Below are 22,169 nucleotides of genomic sequence, written 5' to 3' on the forward strand. Positions count from 1 at the left end.
AAGTCGGAGAGGAGGGAGGAGCAGGGGGAAGGGGAAACACACACACACACACACACACACACACAACACACACACACACAATCAAAAGGCGCAGGACTCTTTCTCTGAATATCGCCCTCAGGGTTATGTCGCAAAGCTCTGTGGTGGGAGCAGTAGGCAAGGTAGACAACCGGATCCGGGAAGCCCACTGACTGCGTCCAAGGTCCACCTATGACCACCTGAATCGCTTACTCCTGTAAGTTTGTGCGGCAAGAGGTGAGGAAGATGGGGTGACCCTGAGGCATGATGTGGAGCTGCAACTCTGATCTCCATGAAAGAAAAAAAACTTAACCCGCCCTCCTCCGCAAAATAAAATAAAATACGAAAGCCCACTGCCTTAACTCGGAAGAGGCGAGCATCTTGGTCTAGTAGACCAAAGCGCCCTAGAGCAGGGGAAGTAAGAGGCACCTGCTGGGATCCTGCAACTTCAGGCTTCCCAGATCCAGACCCCAGACCCAGCCACACTCTATAAAGTTTGTTCATCTTCTCCAAGCTCCCGGGGACCAGCTCCTGACTGGGTGGGTGAGGTGAGATGGGCTGCGAAGGTATGGAATCTCTGGCCCACGAGATCGGGGACCCCCTACGTAGCGTGTCCCCCCACCCCCATGCACACATAGTAGGGGTGTTGCAATCGAGTTTACTAATAACATCAACAAAGAATCACACGCCAGTCTCGGCTCAGTCCCGGGACTGCGCTTCACACAGCTTTTAGGGGGAGCGGGGGAGGGGACCAGGAGGGCAGAGGGAGCGCCAGCAGAGGGACAAAAAGGTGGGTAGAAAGGGCACGTAAAGAGAAGACGAAAAGAGTTGGTCGGAGACTAAGGCGCACCGAGAAGCCAGCGGGTGGGAAGGAAAGATCAGAAAGAAAGTGCAGCAGGCTAGGCGGGACGAGGGACGCGCCCGGGATGGAGAGGTGGCCCCCGCCCCCGGCCCGGTCACCTTGCTGTAGCCGTAGTACCCCAGGCACTGCGCGAAGTCCAGGCCGGCTGGGTCCCCGGCCGCCGCGGGGTAGAACCTCACATCCATGCCGGGGCCGGGGGCTGGGGGCCGGGGCTGGAACTCGCCGGGGCCGCTACCCGCCTCCTCGCGGCCGTACGATCCACCGTCGAGGACGCCCGGCCGGGGGCGCCCGGGGACAGCGCACGGGCCGTGGGACTGTAGGGGCGTCGCGCGGGGGCCGCCGACGAGCCCGGGAGCTGCGGCTGCAGCACACAAAGGCGCGGCCACGCGAGCCGCGGGAGAGCGGGAGGCGGCCCGAGGGACGCGCCCCACCGGGACACCGAAGCTGGCTGCGCGCGGGCCGGGCGCCCGGGGCGCGGGGCGCAGCGCGTGGGCCCGGGACGGCCGGCGAGCTCAGGTGCGCGGCGAAGCTGGGACGGCGGCGGCGGCAGCGGCGGCGGCTGGCCCCGCTCCTCCTCCCCGGGCGGACTGAGCCGAGGAGCCGCGGAGACAAGGGGCCCGGCCCCTCCCCTGCCGCTCCCCCTCCTGCCGCCGCCGGTCCCCTCCCCGCGCCGCTGCCGCTCCGCCCCTCCCACCGCGGGCAGCTGGCGCGCCGCCCGCCCCGCCGGTGCGCTCCGCCGCCGACCGCCTCCGGGCTCGCGCCCCGCCCCGCGCCCCGTGCAGCCCCGGCCACCGCGCGCTCCTCTCCCGGCCTCTCACCGTCCCACCCCTTCCCTCCCCGGTCCTCTTTGTCCCCGCGGCCTCACCGCTCTCCCCGCTCCCGGGCCTCCCTCGGCCTCCCCGCTGCTGCCAGCACCGTCCCTCCTCGAGTCCCACTCTTCTCCCGTGCGACCCTCGCTTCCCTTGGCCCCAGCATCCCAAAACCGTCCACTTCTCACCCAGCCCTCTCTTCTGCCCCTACCACCTCGTCCCAGTTCTTGCTGGTGGGGGACCTGTTTCCCAATCCCTCTACCCTACTTACTCTTCTACTTGGATATCCCCGGTATAGACTCAGCCCAGAAACTAACCTGTGCAGGTGGCTCCTGAGCCAGGAGCCGGAACCCCATGTACACCTGTGGTCTTTACCAGAGGGGTGTTAGGGCCTGACCTTTCACAAGTAAGCAGACTTGAAGCTTCCCAGGTTAAGCCTCAAGTCCGGTCTCTTTGTATTTTCTTTACTCTTGTTTGTTTTCGAAAGGCATTTGAGTAACTGGATCTAGGCGGATCACTCGCTGCTCTCCTAGAGAAAATGTCCCTCTTTTCCTAAAAGGTTCTGGGTGATTAACTTCCCCACGCTGCACCCACCCACCCTCTTATTTCTTTCTCTTTCTTTTAATCTACATTTCTCTCCCCCCACCCTCCGCCCCCATACCCCCACCATCACCACCACCCTTGGCTTTATTGCTCTGAGTTAATTTGAAAGTTTGGCCTTCAGCCTTGGCGCTAGAAAATGTTGGCTGAGCTGTGAGATCTCCCTTTCTCGGTTCAGTTATCTGCGAACTACTTTGAACTAGAAGGGAAAGATGTTAAACTATTTCAACTGACAGTCTCTAAAGGTGTGGGGCCTGGATCACTTCGCTGGTCTGGGACCTGAACTTTTCCAGACATGCACGGATTTCTAAGTGTTCTCCAGCTTGCAACACCTATGTGTACCTTCCTTCACTCAATACTATACTTCAGGAACCAAGCAAGAAAAATAAACTTCAATTAGGTGGAAATGTGTGTGTGTGTGTGTGTGTGTGTGTGTGTGTGTGTGTGTGTGTGTGTGTGTGTGTGTGTGTTCTTAGCAGAAACTTGTCAGGGGACTGCCTAAGAGAGCCCTGTGTATTCAGAGAAGGAACAACTCCCCACATTGTCACTGGGTTGACTCTTAATTCCCCCCTCCTGAAGAGGCTTTGGTCCCCTCTCCTGAGTCTCCATTTACTGTTGACAACCCAGCGGCGCTCCCTAATGGCCCAGCGGGTTGCACAAATTGGCAGTGTGCTGAGATGTTATCAGGACAACACCCCATTGAGTAAGTTCTTGAAACGGTGAAGTGGAGGCCCTTTCTCTGGGCCACTGGGCGCCTGTGGCCTTTCCACCAATCAGAACTAGAGGTTGCAGTGGCCACCTGTTGTCCCGAAAGAGAACATCTTTTAAGTTTCACTATGAGTATCTAACAATAGTGGCAAAGTGCAGGGTCTGACCAAGGGAGAGAAGAAACCGCTGGCCCAGGGTACCAGAAAAGAATATTCCTACCGGGTAACCCTTAAAGGGAGCAAGCATCAAAGGCCGGGCAGATGAGCTTTTCTCTCTGCACACTCCTATCTCTCCCTCACCTTACAGTCTATCTGCCTTGCATCTCAAGCAATCTGAGCTTGATTACAGAGGATGAAGTAAAGTATAAACAAAGTTGCCGAGGGAGAACCTGAAGTTGTAATCAGACCTCCTGAATCTGGCACATAAATACTCTGCTGCAGAAATCCCACTAGCTGCAGAAGCTGGAATTACAGGAGCTAGTGGGTTGCACTCATAGAAACTGTGAGAGCCTTGCCCCTAGACTCTCTGGGTTTAGGAATGCCTGCTCACACCCCATACCACTCTTGGCCACTATTTTAGATTTTTTGCTTTTCCCTATACAGCCTCTGCCTGTCACGCAGAAGCCTTTGAGAGGAGACTACACTCACAAGTCTGCGCTTTAGTTTAGAGTGCGATGTAAGCAAAAGTGTGAGTATTGGGGGAGGGGTGAATGGGACTGTGAGACCAGACATGTGCTTGGGGCATCAGAGTGAGAAGTCACTGGTCCTTTGGGAAGTCTGTGCAAGTGATCTTTCCACTCTGTCACCACACATTCAACCAGTTGTCTTTGAGCACCCAGTATATGCCAGCCACTGTTTATACACTTGTGTATAAGAAAGGAAACACCAACATGACTCATGAAAGTTTTTAGAAGGGACTATGTGTTGTACTGCAGAAATGTACACACACAGAGAGGGGAGGGGAGAGGGATAGGGAGAGAGAGGGAGGGAGGGAGGGAGGGAGGGAGGGAGAGAGAGAGAGAGAGAGAGAGAGAGAGAGAGAGAGAGAGAGAGAGAGAGAGAAAGAGAGAGAGAGAGATTCTGTCTCATCCAACCATCTGAATGGAGGTCCTGTCATGTTACAGCTATTGCAGTTTTTGAGTTGCAGAATATTTTGAAGGAAACTCAAGGGATGGGGTGGTTTGGTGCACCTAGCAAGATGCTTGGTATCTCAAGAGCAGCAGACCTTGCTTGGTTCGTCCTTTGCAGTGGATAAGAGGAAGTTCAGAAGGAAGCTGGGAAAGATGGGGGAGAGAAAGATTAAATGCTTTCACATAGGAATATTCCTGGCAGGCAGCATGGCTGGGGGTGTGGGGGAACTTAAGGCTACACAGGACCTTTAACTGGAATAATCTCCCTGGAGGGGACTGTACCTTAGGCATCTTTTTGTCTTTGGGATTTTGTGGGGGTGAGCACCAAAGCTATACTGTTTCATTTAGAACCGAGTAGCTTTAAACTCTCTATTGTGTTGGTAGTGGCACCTCATTTTAGAAGTTCCAGAGGACATAAATAAGGCCCATGCGCAAACAGTTTTAGAGTTGATTCTGAAGCATTGAGGACCTTTGTGACGTGACATCATCCAGACTTTCCTTTCTGAATCCCATACCGAAGGCTTCCTATCACTAGGCAAGCCTTAAACCTGAAGAAGTTTCTTCAAAAAAAATTATGTTAAATGTGATTTAAATGTATGCTGAATAGTGCTAATGTTTATTAAGAAGGGCAGCAGAGGGCCTAAGTGGGAGTGGTTCTGTGGGCAAAGCACTTACCTGGCAAGCAGGAGGACCTGAGTTCAATCCCCAGAGCCCACATGAAAAGTTGGGCAAGCCTGTAACCACAGAGCTGGGGAGGTAGAGACAAGGTCTTGAGGCTTACTAACCAGTTGGTCTAACCTAATTGCTAAGCCTCAGTCCAATGAGAGACCCTACCAGAGAAAAGGTAGATGACCCTTCTGAGACACCCAAGGTTTACCCTCCACACAGATGGACATTGCACCCCACATGCAAACACACATGAAAATACACATATGTGAACAAACACACATACTTTTCAAAAAGTGACCATAGAAGTCTATGGGAAGCCAAAACATAAATTCTGAGCATAAAGAAACTCCTTGAGTCATTACTATTAGTTGTTATCAGATTGGTGTCTCTATTCATCCATGAATATTTTTAACGAGAAAAAAAATAAGTAAATGTTACAAAATATGAAAGCTGCTTTAAATCTTAACAGAGCTCTCCATTTTTTTTTCTTCCTTTCTGTGGCCTCAGGTTAAGCAAGAACCAGAGAGGAGTGTATTAAACTGAATCCTGCTGGATGTTGTAACCAGAAATCTTACTTTTAGGAATTTCTGAAAGTCATGTAAGCCAAATGAGACAGATACTATTAAATATTATATATGGCTTAGTTCTCTTGTGTTCGGGTGATGAAAAGACCTATCCAAATATTGTGATCCTTGTTTGCAGTATGTAATGTAGCCAAATTAGCAGCAGCTCCAAATGGAAATTAACAAGGCCAGAGCTTCTCCAGTTTCCCCTCTATTCCCATAGTAACAGCCAATGTATTATAAGGGCAAGTGGTTGGTGGTTGGTTTTGTATCTGAACTTGGCTTCCAGTCATAAAGCAGTGTCTAAATTCTTCATACATTGCCACAAAGTTTAAATTTCCTGTCAGAGAATCAGCATTTCACATTCAAAGTTGGAATCACATGCAAGTAAAATCAGACTGACCAACGTTCTCACAGTGGCTAACATGGGGTGTGGTGAGGGGACATCCAAGTGACAAGTCACTAGCACAACACCCAAGTAAAACTTGTCTAAGGGCAAGAGTTCCACCAGGAAATACAGGACAATACGGCCTGAAAGAAACCTCTAGGCCAGGCGACTTTTTGTTTCAGTTTTTACTAAATCAAAACTTCTAGTCTAGAAATGCAAATTATTTTTATATTTTTACTTCAGCTAAAGATATAGACACATGAGCAGATGGAACAAAGTAAGCCTTCCCTTTGTAATAATTATATGTATTCAGTTGTGTTCATGAGATTATTTCTTGCGTTACTAAGACAGATTTTGTTCATGTTGGTCTCTGTACAGTAGATGCAGGAAGAGTACACCAAAACTAACTACCACTTCTCCAATTCACTGTTACCTTTACTAAGAATACAGTCACTGGTAGGCTCTGACAGACTATAATTATGGATCAACAACCCCAAAAACCTAGGAGCAAAAAGTACTAAACTGAGAATTAATTCCTAGAAATAAGAGCAGAACTGCATCAAGTCTTTGCTTGTGGTCTGAGTCGTTCCTCAATGAAGCTATTTTAGAAGCCAATACCCTTAATGCGATCAGGAGGTGTGCAATTTTCAGTGTAGCTACCCTAAAAAAAAAAAATCCATTCACAGAAATCCTAAGCTGCTGCCCTGCCTGTTTGCTGAAACATATTCTATTTTTTTTTCTGAAGTGAAAGAATGACCTCTTTTGCAGGAACAATTTTCAGAGGCAGCGTGTTTATCAAATGGTTTCTCTGTTTTCATAAAAACAATTTATTTCTCACTGAACTCTTGGAGATAAGCATCAAAACCAGGAAGAACACACAATGAAGTTTATAATTACACTCCAGAAACAAATCCTACGTAGTTTTTATTTTGTTCAAGTGAAAAAGGGTTTTTTTTTCCCCCTCAAAAAGACAAAGGCAGTGATGGTTGGTGAGGAGGCTTCCACAAGAGTGGAAGTGAGGAAACCCAGCCAGTTTACAGCAGGAGGCCCCTGACAGGGCTGCCCACAAAGCCCAGCTAAACAATGAAGGCTGAAGACACAGTATTTTCTCTCAAAATGGGTGGGAGGGGGGTCAATCCAGATTTTATTTTTCACTAAGGAATAGCTATAGGGGAATGAAGGAGAGAAAATCCTTAAACCAATATACATGAAGCCTTCTCATGACAGATCCAATGAGCACTACATGTAAACGCATCTCCATGACACCCTCTCTTGGAAAAGACCCCTGCATTCCTAGTCTCCATTTACATGCAATGGTTCTCTTTAAGAAGCAGCGCCCACCCAATAAACTTGTAAGAAAATAATAATGAATAAATAACCGAGCGAAGAGCCCAAGTCTAATAAAGAGTGTGTGTCTTGAGAAAGGAGAAACAATTGCGTTTGATCAGAGAGCAGCCGAGGAGGACTAGCTGCAAAATCATCTCCCTTAATTTACATAGATCTGTGCATGCCAAACAGATGAATGTTTGCGCTTCCAGGAACAGTGCAGGTGCGTCGCCTGCAGGGTCTGAATCTCTACCTCATCAAACTGTTTCGCCAGAGTGGGCCATGCCCTCTTTCCTGGAATGGCTTCAAGTTTTCTCCCCAGCGTTCCAGCCACCTGTTTGTGGGGTTCATCCCGTGGCGTCCGCGCATGCAATTAGAAACAAGAGAATGAAAATAAATGACCTTGTTTGTTATTTATAACAAAGAAACTCAGCAAAATTAATGCTGTGGAGCTTGACCTCATGACCCGAGAGAAAAGGCCACCTCGTGGCTTTGTGGCCAACACACAATAGCCAGGCAGCTCCCATTGTCCAGCCAGTGTGACTTTTGGATGGTCATTAAAACCCTATATCCAAAATATTAAATGTTTTACAAGTTAGATTAGAGGATTTGCACTCTTATTTTTTTTTCTTTTTTAAGAAAAAAAAACCAGCATGTGTAAAGAGGTGAGTCTGGTTAGCACAAGAGCTTTTCCCTTTAAAGACAGCAAGTAAAATCACTCTGCTTTATCTACTTATTCTGTCCTGTGTCAACACGTTGAAGAAAAGGGAAATATTAAAAAATTTCAAATGAGCACCCTGGGAATTCAAGAGAGTTGAGTATATAATAGAAATCAAACAGCAGAAGGATCTTTGCAAGTGGTCCAGGGAAAACATTTGGTTTCCTTCCTGTTGAGGCCACTGCTGGGCAAGGAAGACCCAGCTTCCTTCAACATAAACACATTGTGGATGCTGCCCCTGGAGTTGTGTGGTGAAATCGCATCACCTCATTCTCTCTACTGCTATCTCCACACAGCCCACAAGTTGGAGACAGGAAGAAAACAGCAAGCACAAGGAAGTACCTAAAGGTTGTTCAATATTGATCTTAAGATGTGGCGGTTCAGAGTAAGCAGCAACTCTGGGTGATGAATCACAAGTTTATCTGCGTTCCTACCTGTTGCCTTCCTGGCCTCCTTTTTTGGTCCTTTCTTCCCTAGTTAACATCAAAAAGTGTTGAAGTTGCAGCATCAAATATTCAGTCTAGATCTATTTTTTTAACATTAAAAAAAATCCATTAGGTTTTGCTTTTATGAGAAAATTCTGTGGCCAGCAAACTATCGTGAAATATCTTTTTTTAAAATAATTTATCATCAGCAAATGTTTGGTTTTTATGTCTATTAAATAGACCTATATACCCAGGTCAAATAAAAATGTCTTGGGTATAAAAGAATTCCAATGTGGGAAAATCTAGGAAAAGCTGGCAGGGCACACAGGTCTTCAGAGACGCCGTGGTCATATATCAGCATCTAGAGCAAGAAGAAGTGATACATTACCAAGGAAAGATCCAACTACCTGATGAACTTTTTTGGGATTAGCCAGTTCACAAATACCAAGAAGGGAAGTATGGGGAGATTTTTAATTTAACTGGTCTGAAGAAACCCACGGGGCAGATGGAGACAATATACCAATTACTGTTTGTCAGAAAGTCTGAGCTGTTTTTTATTTATTCTTTCATAATTTCGTTCATACATACACATTTAACTTTTTACATAAAAATAAATAATGCGAGCCCAACTCATTAGGTTTGGCTTTTTAAATGTAGTAAAGGAGAAAATTATGTGAATGGCAAGCTATTTTAAAATACCACATCTACCCTGCGTCCAACTACTCTAGGATTCCACCCATCCCCCAACTCCTTCCCAACTTAGTGTCTCCTCTTCCTTCCTTCTTTCTTTCTTTCTTTCTTTCTTTCTTTCTTTCTTTCTTTCTTTCTTTCTTTCTTTCTTTCTTTTTTTCTTTCTTTCTTTCCTTCTTTCTCTCTCTTTCTTTCTTTCTTCCTTTCTTTCTTTCCTTCTTTCATCCTTTCATTCTTTTGTTCTTTTGTTCTTTCTTGCTTGCTTGTTTTTAAAACCACTGCTGGCCCATATGTACATGGATGTAGAGCTGACCCCTGGCCCATGGGCAACCTACCATGCACAGTACTCCTAAAGGAGATGGACTCTCACTCCCCAGAAGCAATCAACTGCCTTTAGTTCATCAGCTAGGAATGGGGCCTCAGGAGCTCCTCCCCATCCATGCTGGAGTGCTGACGAGTCTTGTGTGGACAAACACAGTGGGCTCACTCATGCAACTGCCGATTCATATCCAGGTGAAATTATTTCATGCCTGTCTTCCCTGATCTCTGGTTCTTACAATCTTCTTTTCCCTGATCTGTAACCTTCATTGAGCAGTAAGGGAAGGTAGTGTGACACTAGTGTCCCAAGGTATGGCTGAGCATGCCACAGGTTCTTGGTCTTTGCTCTCTGACCAGTCATGTATTAATCACTTTCTACTGAAAAACAGGCTGCTCTGAAGAGAACGGAGAGCTGCATTCTTCTAAAGTATATTCACATAGGAAGGAAGTAGTTTGATACTATGTACTTTTAGTAAAATAAGGGTGTTAGGTTCTCCTATAGGTCCTATGAACTCTCTATCCATGGGTTCTTGGCTATATTTATAGCATGTTTTTTTCTCCTGTGGTGTAAGCCCAAGTCTAATCAGAAAGCCATTGGTTACCACCATAATATTCATGTGACTATTGTACCCCTGGACATGTCTTTCTAGGCCAATTGTTATTGCAGCTCAGTTTGACAGCAGGGTTAGACTGTTAATGAATCTTCTCCCTGAATCAGTTACTTTTTGGTTAGTGTGGTAAAACACCACGTTCAAGGCAACTCACAGAAGAAGGCTTATTTTGGCTGTTGCATCAGGCTGCAGGCATGGTGGCAGAAGCAGGAAACTGAAAGCTCACATCCTGAACCACAAAGATGAAGCAGTATAAGCAAACTGAAAATGATTTGAAGACTTAAACTCTCAAGACCCACCCCCAGTGACAACATTTCTATCAGCAGAACCATATCTCCTAAACGTCCCCAAACAGCACCATCACTGAGGACCGAGTGTGTGTGTGTGTGTGGGGGGGGGGGTGTTGGTTTTTAAAGTACCGCACACCCAAAAACCTGAGCAGTGCCTTCTAGTACTATGAAAGCTAGCCAGCAGGGAAAATGCCTCCAGGTTTGAACTCGCTTGACTTCTCCAAGTCTTGAGACCAAGGCATGTTCTATCTGCAGAAATATGGTCTTACAGTACCAGTGGGCAATAGAGAAATGACAATATTGTTTTGGGCAAATCTCTGATACCCCTAACAACTACTAGCCAACAACTTAAACATAAGTATCTTAGCATAGACAGTAGGATATTTTTGTTTGGCAATCAATGTTCTTTGGAAGGAATATTATCTTCCATGTTAATCAATTCCATCTAAACATCCCCCTCCCTCATATTTAGGGGGCAGAGAGCATTCATAAAAAACTTACAAAAACACTAGATTTCCACATGGCTTTTCAAACATAGTTCAGCTATCCCTCCCTGTATCTCCTTCTTCCTTCAAATCACCATGTCCGTCCTTAGCACCCATCTCTTAACGGATTTCTTACCCCACCTCCTAACTAAACCCTCTTAATCTGAAAGCACCACCAAGTTCTCGATGTGTGCTCTAAATACCAAGGTCTTTCCGTAGCTGTGTTACAGAGTCAGCAATAGGACAGAGTGGTGAGCAGTTCATTTCTCCCAGAACCAGAAGCCATGCCAATGAGTTTTTATATATACATTTTCACTGTGCCTTTCCAGGTAAAGCTACAGAAGAGGAAAACACACATCCCCTGCCTGTACTACCTATGACATGGGAGAGTATTGTAAGGGTGAAATGATATAATAACCATCACGGAACAACCCAGTCTTGCCAAAGAAGTCAAGAAACATGTTGCAGAAACTGTTACAGATACTATGTTGAGGCTGCTTAGAAAAAGGAGCAGGCATCTCAGATCCCGGAAAGAAAAGAGGGAAGCCGGGTCATAAACACATTTGTGAGATAGCATTTTTCAGTAGGCAAAAGAGAAGAAGAAATATTCTAAATTAGGGAGTTTTTAAATACACAAAGAAGTCATGTGTGTGATGGGATCCTGAGGTCCTATCAGTCATCTCCTCTATAAATGATGCTTCAGTATAGAGGGTATATAGACAACTCAAAAGGACTGTGTTAGGCTGAGACCCCTATTCATCCCCTTCACAAGCAAGGAAACCCCATCTACCCTCCTTCCCCTAGCCCCTCCCACACAGAAAAACTCCCCCATCCCTCAGAGAAAGCTCCAGGCAAAAATCACTCCTCATCTTTACGTTTCTAGCAACCCATCCCAGAGTGCCCACCCAGCAGCTCAGTCTTTGACCATGTATAGGCAAAATCCCAGCTCCTAGCTCACACATCACCACCCCACACCCAAGACCTATAAAATGCCCTTGCTTGATCCTGGATGTGTGACTTCACTGACCTCGCTACCTATGAGATCGGTGAGCATACCCAAGAGCTGCCTCCTAATAAACCTGACTTTATTTTTAATCTGGTCTAATCTGGTCTCTATCTGTGTCGCCAGGGGAGAGCAAAAGCATACAGGCTGCTTCTCAGCTACAGTCCCATCCACCTATCTACTACCCCATAGCTCTTGCTCTTTTGTATGTTTTAATTTCTGAAGAGATACTGTGGTGAGACAGACTTTTCCTGGGGAGATGGAACACACACATCTACTCACCCCAGAAAGGAAGCCCACGATAGATCAAAGGATAGATACCACCAAAGTCCAACTTTAGTGAAAGTGAGATTTGTTGGGGTTCCTTATGGGAATTTGAGTGACGGTGACTTACAGGTGCAGAAATGACTCAAGAACAGCTCTATTATCAAAGCATACCTCAGTGTAGTGCTGGTTTACCAAATCCTGGAACTTGGAGCATCCTGCAAGCCTGCAGACAGATCAACAGGTTGGTGGGGAGGGGTGTCTAGGAATTGCCTCACAAACCACAGGAACACTGATCTCAGTCAGAAAGAGAGAGTTTCTTGAGCATACACCCCCAGGACTGGTCGACCAGGACCATGGTGCAAATTTGGGACCTGAATCATGACCCCAAGTTAAAATCCTATAGGGTTTTTAAGACCAAACTCCACAAACATGTGTACCATGTTATTCCACCAATCAGGATTTAGGGATAAGGGAATTTTCTTTGGAACAATGTGTTTTTGTTGTACAGTTACCCTGTTCCCATTGGTTGGGATATTCAACTGTGATAGAGGACTTGCCCTGTCTGAAATTCATGCCTTCACTTGTCTACCAGGATGGGACTTGTCTAACATTATGTCATAACTTGTCAACCAGGATGGCATTTACCCACATACATGTCTTTTTCTGCCAAGTACTAGAGTACTACTCAAAATGGAAGTCTTATTCCAAATAGTTTCTTATGTTGGTGCAGGTCTTATGTTGGAGTCTATCCCAGGGGCAGCTTACAAAGGCAAATACCATAAAAGCTTATATATAGATGCAGGAAGTACTGTTGGGTGGTTGGTTCAGGTCCAAGCCTATTGTAGGTAACTATGCAAAACAGTTCTCCGGAATTCTATCATGAATGGTTTCCAAGGGCACAGAATATAACAGAATATGTAATCAATCTTGGCATTAGAAAGTTTCCTAGTAACAGCAGAAGCATGTGAGAAAGTTTCCTTATAATGGCAGGCTAATGAGGTAACTGTTACCTAGGCCTTAACATTTTACCTGCACCTTAACATTTCATCCAGGTCTTAGTATTTTACCTAGGTCCTAACAGAGACTGTCCTTTTCTGATGGCTCAGCTGATCCAAATCTCTTCCAGGCAGTTCTCCTGGTTTCTACTTCCTCCAGGCTGCTCGGTTGGTCTCTGTGTCTTCTTTGCAACTTGGTTTGTCTGAAATTATTGTTTACTTTTATCAAGAATAGGCTTAGTAAATCTAATCAGTTTCAGGAACTTCCTGAAACTATTTTGAATTTCTCTCTCTCTCTCTCTCTCTCTCTCTCTCTCTCTCTCTCTCTCTCTCTCTCTCTCTCTCTCTCTCTCTCTCTCTCTCTCTCTCTCGGATTCAGTCTGGCCAGACCCAGGGGTTGGATGGGGAGTATCTGGGGTAGGGATGGGTGTGGAGGGCAGAGATGGGAGGATGTGGAATAGGGGTGGATGGAGATGAAGCAGGGGGTGGGGGTTTGGAGACAGTGCCACACAACAGAGGCTTTTATATGGGGCCTGTTGGTCTTAGAGTAAAAGAAAAATAGAAATGCCATAGGAAGCTGCAGTGCTCAAAGTGTCTGCTCACATCACTTCCATTCACCTTTATTGTACAAAGCAGGTCAGATACTCACACCTGATGTCAGTGAAGGAGAAAGTACAGCTTTTCCAGAGGGACTGACCTGGTCCAGCGGACCTCTAATAGTTTTCAATGGTTAAGTCTGTAACACTAGGTTTTTAATATATTTTCAAAATTCTCAAACAAGTGTCCTGCAACAGTGAGTGTTGAAGGAGGAAGAGTTGGAAGGGTTGGATGTTGGGGATCAAGGTATTGGGGAAAGGACCTGGGTAGGAAAGGGAAACCTGGTAGAATCTGAAGGCCAGGCAACCCAATTGCACTTGAAATAAGATTTCATGGTAGATCACATGAAATCACGGCCAGGAATTAGACCCTAAAATCTGACCCATATTCAAAAGATTCACTTAACAGTGAATTCCAACTGCATGCCAGCTGTATATTAGATAAACACCCACATATATATGTGTCTTTTCAGTGTACTGTCATGACTGAAGGATTACAGCTCTGAAGGGAAAGATATCCTGGCAGTCAGGAGCTAAGGAATACCACAACATCACTCTGCACAACAAACCTAACATGAGAAATTTGGGGGAAAACCAATAAAGGATGGCTGCCTCTGCTCAGGAGAGAAGCAGCAGAGAACCAAGCAGGAGGTGGGCATTACACAGGGTTGAGGCGAGAGGGATTTCCAGGGTGGCTTGTGATTGGTGGGGCTTTGTGGCCTGATCTTGGGGCAACATCAAGGATTGGTGGGATTCTATTGAGCAAGCTCAGGGAATGGTGTGATTTTGAGCTCAGAGGTTAGTGGGACTGTGGCTTGATGTTGGGCTTTTTCTTTCTCTGTACTGCGGAGCTTGGCTGCCAATGTCTCAAGGGGCTGGAAATGACCCTTACATCCATTAGAATAGTCTGCACATGGGGCCTTGCAAGGACCTTACAATAATATCTCTCCAGGTAGATAAATATTGCTATTATCTGTCACATTGAAGATGAGGGTTCACAGAAGTGAGATGTCATGCTGAGGGGGAACAAAGTAAAATGGTGGGCTGGCTAGTTTAGCGCCAACTTGACAGGAGCTGGAGTCCCCTGGAAGGAGGAACCTCAGTCCAGGCTTCAGTAAGATGGGGCTGTAGACAAGCCTGAAGGACATTGTCTTAATTAGTGGTTGATGTGAGAGGCCCAGACCATTGTGGATGGTGGCATGCCTGAGCTAGTAGGTCTGGATTTTATAAGAAATCGGGATGAACAAGCCATGAGGAGCGAGCCAGCAAGCAGCATCCCTCTATGGCTTCTGCATCAGTTCCTGCCTACAGGTTCCTGCCCCATTTGAGTTCCTGTCCTGGCTTCCCTCAGTGAAGAACTCTGAAGAGAAAGTATGAGCCAAATAAAGCCTACCTCCCCAGGTTGCTCTGTCCGTGGTGTTTCAGCCCTGCTATAATAGTAACCCTAACAAAGACAACAGGGCATAAATCACTGTGGGGCAAAGAAATAAACATGTCACTTTTCTTCAACAGAGTCTTCTTTATCTTCTCATATTCACAGCCTGAAAGCAAGGGGACAGATAATGTCACAGTGTACAGCAAACCTCAAGCAGAAAGTGTCACTAAGATAGTGTCTCTACAAACACTCCCCGCATGATACAATGTCAAAAGTAGCTAGAAAAACAACTCATAGTTCTAGGGGGTCATCTCTAGAAAATCCTGTAGTGAAAATGGACCATATTCCAAGTGTCCCTGCTGGGGGGCACTGTCCAGATTTTCTTGCTGTTACTGAGGGGAATTGTGGGGGAGGAGGTCATGTGAGCAGTTCTGTCAAGAGAGTTGTGAGATAACATATGGTAGACAACTGAGAGCTCATAAACCTATGATGTCCTATGATGGTGTCCTAGGGTGTGATATTAGATATTCCAACTAACACAAGTACAAGATGCAAGCATCACATATGTCCATGTAATTCTTGGTATTGATGGCAGCATAATCCTCCTAGCCCACCCTCACTAACAAACATTCCTCTGACTTTATTTACTATAAGAAATGAGCACACCTGTCTTTCTCAGGCCCTAATTCCTAGTGCTACATATGGAGAAAGGGCCTTTCACACTATATACACAGACTATTGTTGGGATAAAAATGAATGAATCTCAAGTTCAATCTAGGCTCTGAATGCTGTAAACTTAAGCTACCTATGATCATCTTTGGTAACCAGTGGCTGGCATGTCTTGCTAATCTAGTGTTTCGTCGTGTGACCGCTTAGGGTAAGGTCTTTATTTTTGTCAATGTCCCAGGAGGCAAGCACTCCATGTTGTGAGGAAGTTGTTTCAAGTCTCTGAGCTAGCCATGTGGGTTCCCCATCCTGCACAAATATCTTCAGCAAATGAAATAACACGTCTCGTTTTTTTAATTATCCAGGAAGATGAAAATCCATACTGATTTTGTGTTTAGCTTTCTTAGGACATATTAACAAGACTGATAGTGGACAGGAAGGATGTTTAAAAAAAGACACGTTGCTGGAACTTTCCTTAGCTATCTCATACATGAACTTGATATCTGGGGGAGGGGCACTCTTGACCACCTCCTCTAAATACATTCCTTATTCTTTTTGCTTTTCCTTACACTGTATCAGGTCCTCCTTCTCTCTGGCATCAGTGTTCATTCAGAGTAGATCTTTCACTGGGGCCTTTTTTTCATGGTCAGGGATTAGAAGTTCACTGTGGTAGTTAAGTGTGGTTGAGAAGTTGATAGGATTGGGTAGGAAAGCCCATCCCTGGCTGTGCCTGCAAAGGCGTGTCCACAGAGGATGAACTACGAGCAGAGACTCACCTTGTATGTGAGCAGTACCATTTCCTAGACGAGGGATTAAGACAGAATGGAAGGAGGAGAAGGAGACAGCTAGAGGGCATGAGAAGCCTCCACCCAATGTGCTCTTCTCCGCCACCTCCTCCCACCCTAAAACCTCAGCAACTGTGAGCGAAATAAATCCCAGCTTTCTCAACTTGTTTCCTGGGGTGTTTCCTTACAGCAGTGAGAAACTCTGACTGATACAGTTAGCCACTGGCCATGATCCATTTCCGGTCCACAAGGCATGTTTAAAAGAGTGCCGAAGGTGTATAACATGGATTTCTTTGCTTTTATAAGAAATCAAGAAACAATAACCTCTTCTCCAGACAATGCCAATGCTATGCCTCAAAATTGCACATATATTGTGTCAGCCCCGAGTAATCTCTAAGGTCAGAGCCACTGTGCTAGTTAGAGGCTGATGGAACAGAAACATGGATAGAAATGGGGATGCTTGGTGATGCTGTGAATTGCTGATGAACCAAGCCTGGACCTCTATTTTGTCCTGATTGCTAGGTATGCAAAATAAGTGACTTGGCCTTCAGTATGACTGATTCTATTTTCTGTTACAACTGTGGCAGTGAGTCCATCTTAAACTCTAGTTTAAGATTGGTTGGGGATGCTATAACAAAATACTGCAGACTAAGTATCTTTTGCAAGAGAAATGGCTTGTGGTCCGGTTTTGGAGGCTGGAATACCAGGACAAAGAGCTTTAGTGTCGCTGCCTGACTTTTGCCTTTGCTGTCTCCCCTTGGCTTAGGGATGGGTGTCCTCTCACCATTTCTTCACATGGCCTTTTCCATACACACCTGTTCTCAGTGTCTCTCTGTTCTCATGGTCCCCTTTTATAAGGATACTGGTCAAACTCTTTTTACAGCCTACTCTAAAGGCCTCATTTTAAGGTAACCATATCTTTAAAGGCTCTATCTACAGAAAACAGTCCCTTTCTAAGGTACTAAGGATAATGACTTCAACATATGAATTTGGGAGAGATAAGTCCAGTTCATATGTATTAATGCAACAAACTTTTGTTTGTTTTAATCTACAGAAAAGCCCTTATAGAAATAAAGGTTATTGCTCTAGTTTACTTCTCTATTGCTGTGATAAGACACTGTCCAGAAGTCCTTTGGGAAGAAAAAGATTTCTTTCACTTATAGGTCATTGGTGAGGGACACCGAGGCAGAAACTTAAGGCAGAAACCTGGTGTTAGGAGCTGAAGAGGAGAACATGGGAGAACTAAGATCACAGGCTTGTTGCCCCCAACTTGCTCAGCTGCCTTTCTTATACAACCCAGATCCACCTGTCCAAGAATGGCACCACCCACAGCGGGCAGCCCTCTCACATCGATCAACAATCAAGAAAGTGCCCACAGCCCAGTCTGATGAAGGCAAAACCTTAGTTGAGAGTCTCTTTTCAGAGGTCTCTAGGTTTGTGTCAAATTCACAAAACTTGACCATAACAGTTACAGAGTCAGATCTCCTAGAACCAGTGGACTTTTACTCTCTCCCTCATCTTTCCCCATTTTGGTTTCAATGTATGGCCAATGGCTAAGTTCATACACCAAGAAAATTTGAATGGCAATAAGGTTTTTGGCAGCTCCAGTGGATCAGGTGATCAGGCCATACATCTATGTTGTAGTTAAGGGGACTCGAAACAGATTAAATAATCACAGAGTTGTTTGTTTATCATTGATAAAATGTAGAAAAGTTTTTGGTGAAGTTGTACTTTATTTTTATGTTGGTTCTGAATTATTTTTTAATTATACTCTTTTAATGAATAGATTAGGAAATAGAAGGCATGCCTCTGGGATTCTTAATTGCTAAGATGTCTGACACATGAGTTAGTGTAGGTGGGAGAAGAACTCAAACTCAAAATAATCTTAAAGGATGAGAAATCTAGGTAGAATCAAAATTAAAGAAAATTAACTGAAATTGATATTAACTTCCAATTTTGGAAGCATTGCCAGTATTGGCTGGCTAAATAATACAGCAGAGCTTAAATTGAGCCTTTCTGTAAATTACAGACCTCTGTGGAGATGTGCCTTCCTTTCTGAGAGAGAAGCCTTTTAATTTGCTGTGTGTTTGTATAAAGTTGGCTTTATAAATGACTTAGAATAGAATATTCCTGTAATTTTGATTTCCCTTTTACTTAAAATCAGGCATATAATGAGAAAATAATTTGTGTCCCTTAGGCTAACTCCACAACCTAGAAAAATCCTGGACGAAAGAGGCCCCTTCCTAAGATAGCTCAGTGTGGTACAGCTGCTATAAGACACAGCCTCGTCTACATGACACCCTACTTGCAGTATATAGATGAACATCCATGAGCACATTTCCCTTCAAAAGACAAAAAGGAAGATAAATGTATCCACTTGAAGCCATTTTGTTATGCTATTTTTATTTCTTTGCTTTTCAAAAATAACTATATTACATTTTTCTTAATGTATAGATAAGAAATAGATCCTTATTGAAAGCTGAAGCCCAAATATTAGTTTTAAAAATGTACAGGAAATGAAATGCCATATAATAGGTAGTCAGTGTCAGTAGTCAGATGAGTCTTCTTGAAAGAAGAAACTTGAAAGTTACAGGTCCAGAGCATTTTCAGTGAACCAGTGATATTTTATGGAAGACCATGCTACACATGTTCATGGGTACTTGCTTTTCCAATGTAACAATATACCCTTCAGTAGCTAATGGTAGGTTTCTTTATTATAGATCAGCCTGTCAGCTATGAGCAACTAGGAAGGCAGGATATATGTCTTTGATTGACTTTGTTTGAAGACAGTGTAGAGCCCAAGGCAGCACAGTGGTGAGGAGTTAAGATCTCTGAGAAGCACAAGTGTGAGTTCTACATTCAGTCTTCTTCTGCCATGATGCCTCTATTAGATTCATAAGTCATATCCAAAAGATTAGAACCTATGGGACAATACCCAGAAGGAAACGACAATTCAGAACCTGTTGTGATTTGACTATGTCCTCTAAGGTCGAGTGTTGGGAACTTGATGATCAAAGACACGGTGTCAGTAGGTGTGGCCTAATGAGAAATGAGGCGCTATATGGGCTGTTGCCTCATGAATGAATTAACCTCTTTATTACTAGAACATATTAGATATCAGAAGAGTAAGATATTTTAAGATGAAGGTCAGCCTTCAACTTACTCTGTTATGCTTCTTGCCCTTTGATTTTCCCTGGGGCAGGGGTGGCAGCAGGAGATCATAGCATAGAAACCCTCATAAGATGTCAGCATCTTTGCATTGAGTCTCCTAGACTCCAGAATGCTGAGAAACACATCTCATTCTTTCTGAGTCTCCAGCCGGCAGCATTCTATTAGAGCAACACAAGATGAACTGCAGGGAAACCTACCGAGAAGAAGATACCATGCCAAGCATCCGAGGTTTTCAGTTGACATCACAAAGGGCTATGCCCTAGAACTGAGAGTCAACTAAAAATAGATCAGTTCCATGAAGAATGAAATCCAGATCTAAGAAGCCTTAATCCCTGATCAGACTAATGATCCATCACTACATTGCATACTGGGTGGGGTCAGGGTATGGGAAAGGGAGAGCAAATCTTTATAAAAGTACTCAGACTCTCAAACTATCTTAAATTTGTTTTTATTTGCACATGAAATCTACTCCTACACTACCAGTCATCTCTGAAGACAGGACCATGTGACCAGAGATCCAGATTTTAGGGACATACCTAAAGTGTGTCCAAATGTTGAAGGTTATTAGACACGGACTTTAAAAAGCCATGGCGATACCAGTTCTCAACACCCCAGCTCTTACTCAAGAGAGACAGATGCCTCTCACTTACAATGAGGTTACAACCTGATAAACCCATTGTAAATAAATAAAAAACAAAACAAAACACTACAGTTGGAACTTCAATAGTTTTAGCATCCTAGCTTAGCTTTAGCCTCTCTGGAACATACTCAGGACAGAGATATTAGCTTACAGCCTGGCAAAATTATCCACCCTAACACCTGTTTTATAATAAAGCACTAGCTATCTCACGTAACTACTGAATACCCATATTTTCCAAATGCTGACAATACAGTACCATGTAGGGCACTTTCTTGTTAACCCTGCTGATGCCACAGCTAGGTAGGGTATGTGGCTTGCTGTCGCCCAGCTTCATAAGAAATGCCGTGGCATATGCAGCTAGCCTGGCAGAGGATCAAAATTCAAAAGTTTAAGTATAATTTCTACTGAATACATATTGCTTTTGTAGCATAGACAGATGCAAAAACTGTCAACCTCAACCATCATAAGTCATGGGATTTCTGCACTTAGTACATAGTCTGCTCAGTGCATTTCCTCAGTAAATATTTAGTGATGTATACTAGTAAATTAATCCAAAATTAATGACATAGGTGTATTGACAATTTAAGCCTAAATAATTATGTGTGATTTAACTAATTTCTAGAGATCCTACCATAACCCAAATATCCTACCATAAATCAAAATGATTTGATGTAGTCCACAGGCACTAAATTACATGGAGCAAGTCACTCACTCTTCCTCTGCCTCCTCCTCCTCTTCTCCTCCTCCTTCTTCATCTTTATTAAATTATTTTATTTATTTATATTCCAAAAGTTGCCCCCTTCCTAGTCCCCAAGTTCTTCCTGGTCCCTCATTCTCCACAACTCCCACCTCTGAGAGGGTGCTGCCCACCCACCCACCAGCATCCCTCTTCCATGGGGCAACAAGTTACCACAGGATTGAGGACATCCTCTCCCACTGAGGCCATAGGAGACAGTCCTCTGCTACATGCTCAGGGCCATGAACCAGCCCAGGAATGCTCTTTGGTTTTTGGTTTAATCCCTGGGATCACTGAGGAGTCCAGGTTAGTTGACACTGTTATTCTTCCTATGGGTTTGCAATCCCATTCAGCTCCTTCAGTCCTTCCTCTAGTTCTTCCATATTGGTCCTAACTTCAATCCAATGGTTGGCTGTAAATATCTGCATGTGTCTCAGTCAGTTGCTGGGTAGAGCTGCTCTGCCCCGAGGGCACCCATGCCAGGCTCTTGTCTGCATGCACAATATGGCCTCAGCAATAGTGTCAGGACTTGGTGAGTACTCATGAGATGGATCTCAAGTTGGGCTGGTCACTGGGTGGCATTTCTTTCAGTGTCTGCTCCATTTTTGTCCCTGCATTTCCTTTAAATAGGAATGAATCTGGGTTAAAATTTTTGAAGATGGGTGGGTGAAGCCCCTGCCTCAATTGGGGGCCATGTTTATCAACTGGAGATGGTCTCTTCAGGTTCCATCTCCCCACTGTTGGGCATTTCCTCTAATGTCATCCACATTGAGTCCTGAGAGTCTATCCCATCCTAGGTCTCTGGGACTTTCTAGAGGTTCCCCCTGCCCCCCGAGCTCCCACTGCTGCGTATGCTGCATATTTCATTTCAATTCATTCTCCTGGCCCTCTGGACATTCCTCCCATCTCTCCCCATACCTGCTCCCACTCCTTTTCTCCCCCACCTCTCCTCTCCCACATAGTTTCCTTCCCCTCTCTCTCCCTCCATCATTTTGTTTTCCCTTCTAAGTGGGTTTCAGATGTCCACACTTGTGCCTTCCTTCTTGCTAAGCTTCCTACCATCTGTGAGTTGTATCATGGCTATTTTGATCTTTTTTGATTAATATCCATTTATCAGTGAGTACATACCATGCATGCCCTTTAGGGTCTGAGTTACCTCACTTAGAATGTTATTTTCTAGTTCCATCCAGAGTGCCTGCAAAATTCATGATGTTCTTGTTTTTAATAGCTAAACAGTGTTCATTGTGTAAATGAAGCCCATTTTCTGTATCCATTCTTCTGTTGAGGGACATCTGGATTGTTTCCAGCTTCTGTCTATTACAAATA

At 44.8% G+C, this 22,169-nt stretch overlaps 1 protein-coding gene and 1 long non-coding RNA gene across 5 annotated transcripts in view; both read right to left on the reverse strand.

The window, feature by feature from the left end:
• The window catches only part of Tox3 (TOX high mobility group box family member 3), a 101,920-nt gene extending 99,775 nt beyond the window's left edge, over positions 1–2,145 (reverse strand). Inside the window, exon 1 of one of the 4 annotated variants that reach the window (XM_006530988.4) lies at positions 2,007–2,145. In XM_006530988.4, coding sequence (XP_006531051.1) covers positions 2,007–2,045 — 39 coding nt within the window. In that variant the 5' untranslated portion in view covers positions 2,046–2,145. Of the gene's footprint in view, positions 1–978; positions 1,543–2,006 lie in introns of those variants that run through there. The other 3 variants (XM_006530989.4, XM_006530987.3, NM_172913.3) reach the window with 3 other exon arrangements.
• Positions 2,146–8,477: 6,332 nt separating this feature from the next.
• On the reverse strand, positions 8,478–12,716 carry Gm39219. The gene is made up of 4 exons (XR_879073.2): positions 12,657–12,716; positions 12,051–12,102; positions 9,989–10,063; positions 8,478–8,576 (listed from the first exon to the last, which is right to left on the reverse strand). It is a non-coding gene; the product is annotated as a predicted gene, 39219 (long non-coding RNA).
• Between the last annotated feature and the right edge of the window lie 9,453 nt (positions 12,717–22,169).

This window comes from Mus musculus, chromosome 8 (assembly GCF_000001635.26).
Source record: "Mus musculus strain C57BL/6J chromosome 8, GRCm38.p6 C57BL/6J".
In the NCBI taxonomy this organism is placed as follows: Eukaryota; Metazoa; Chordata; class Mammalia; order Rodentia; family Muridae; genus Mus; species Mus musculus.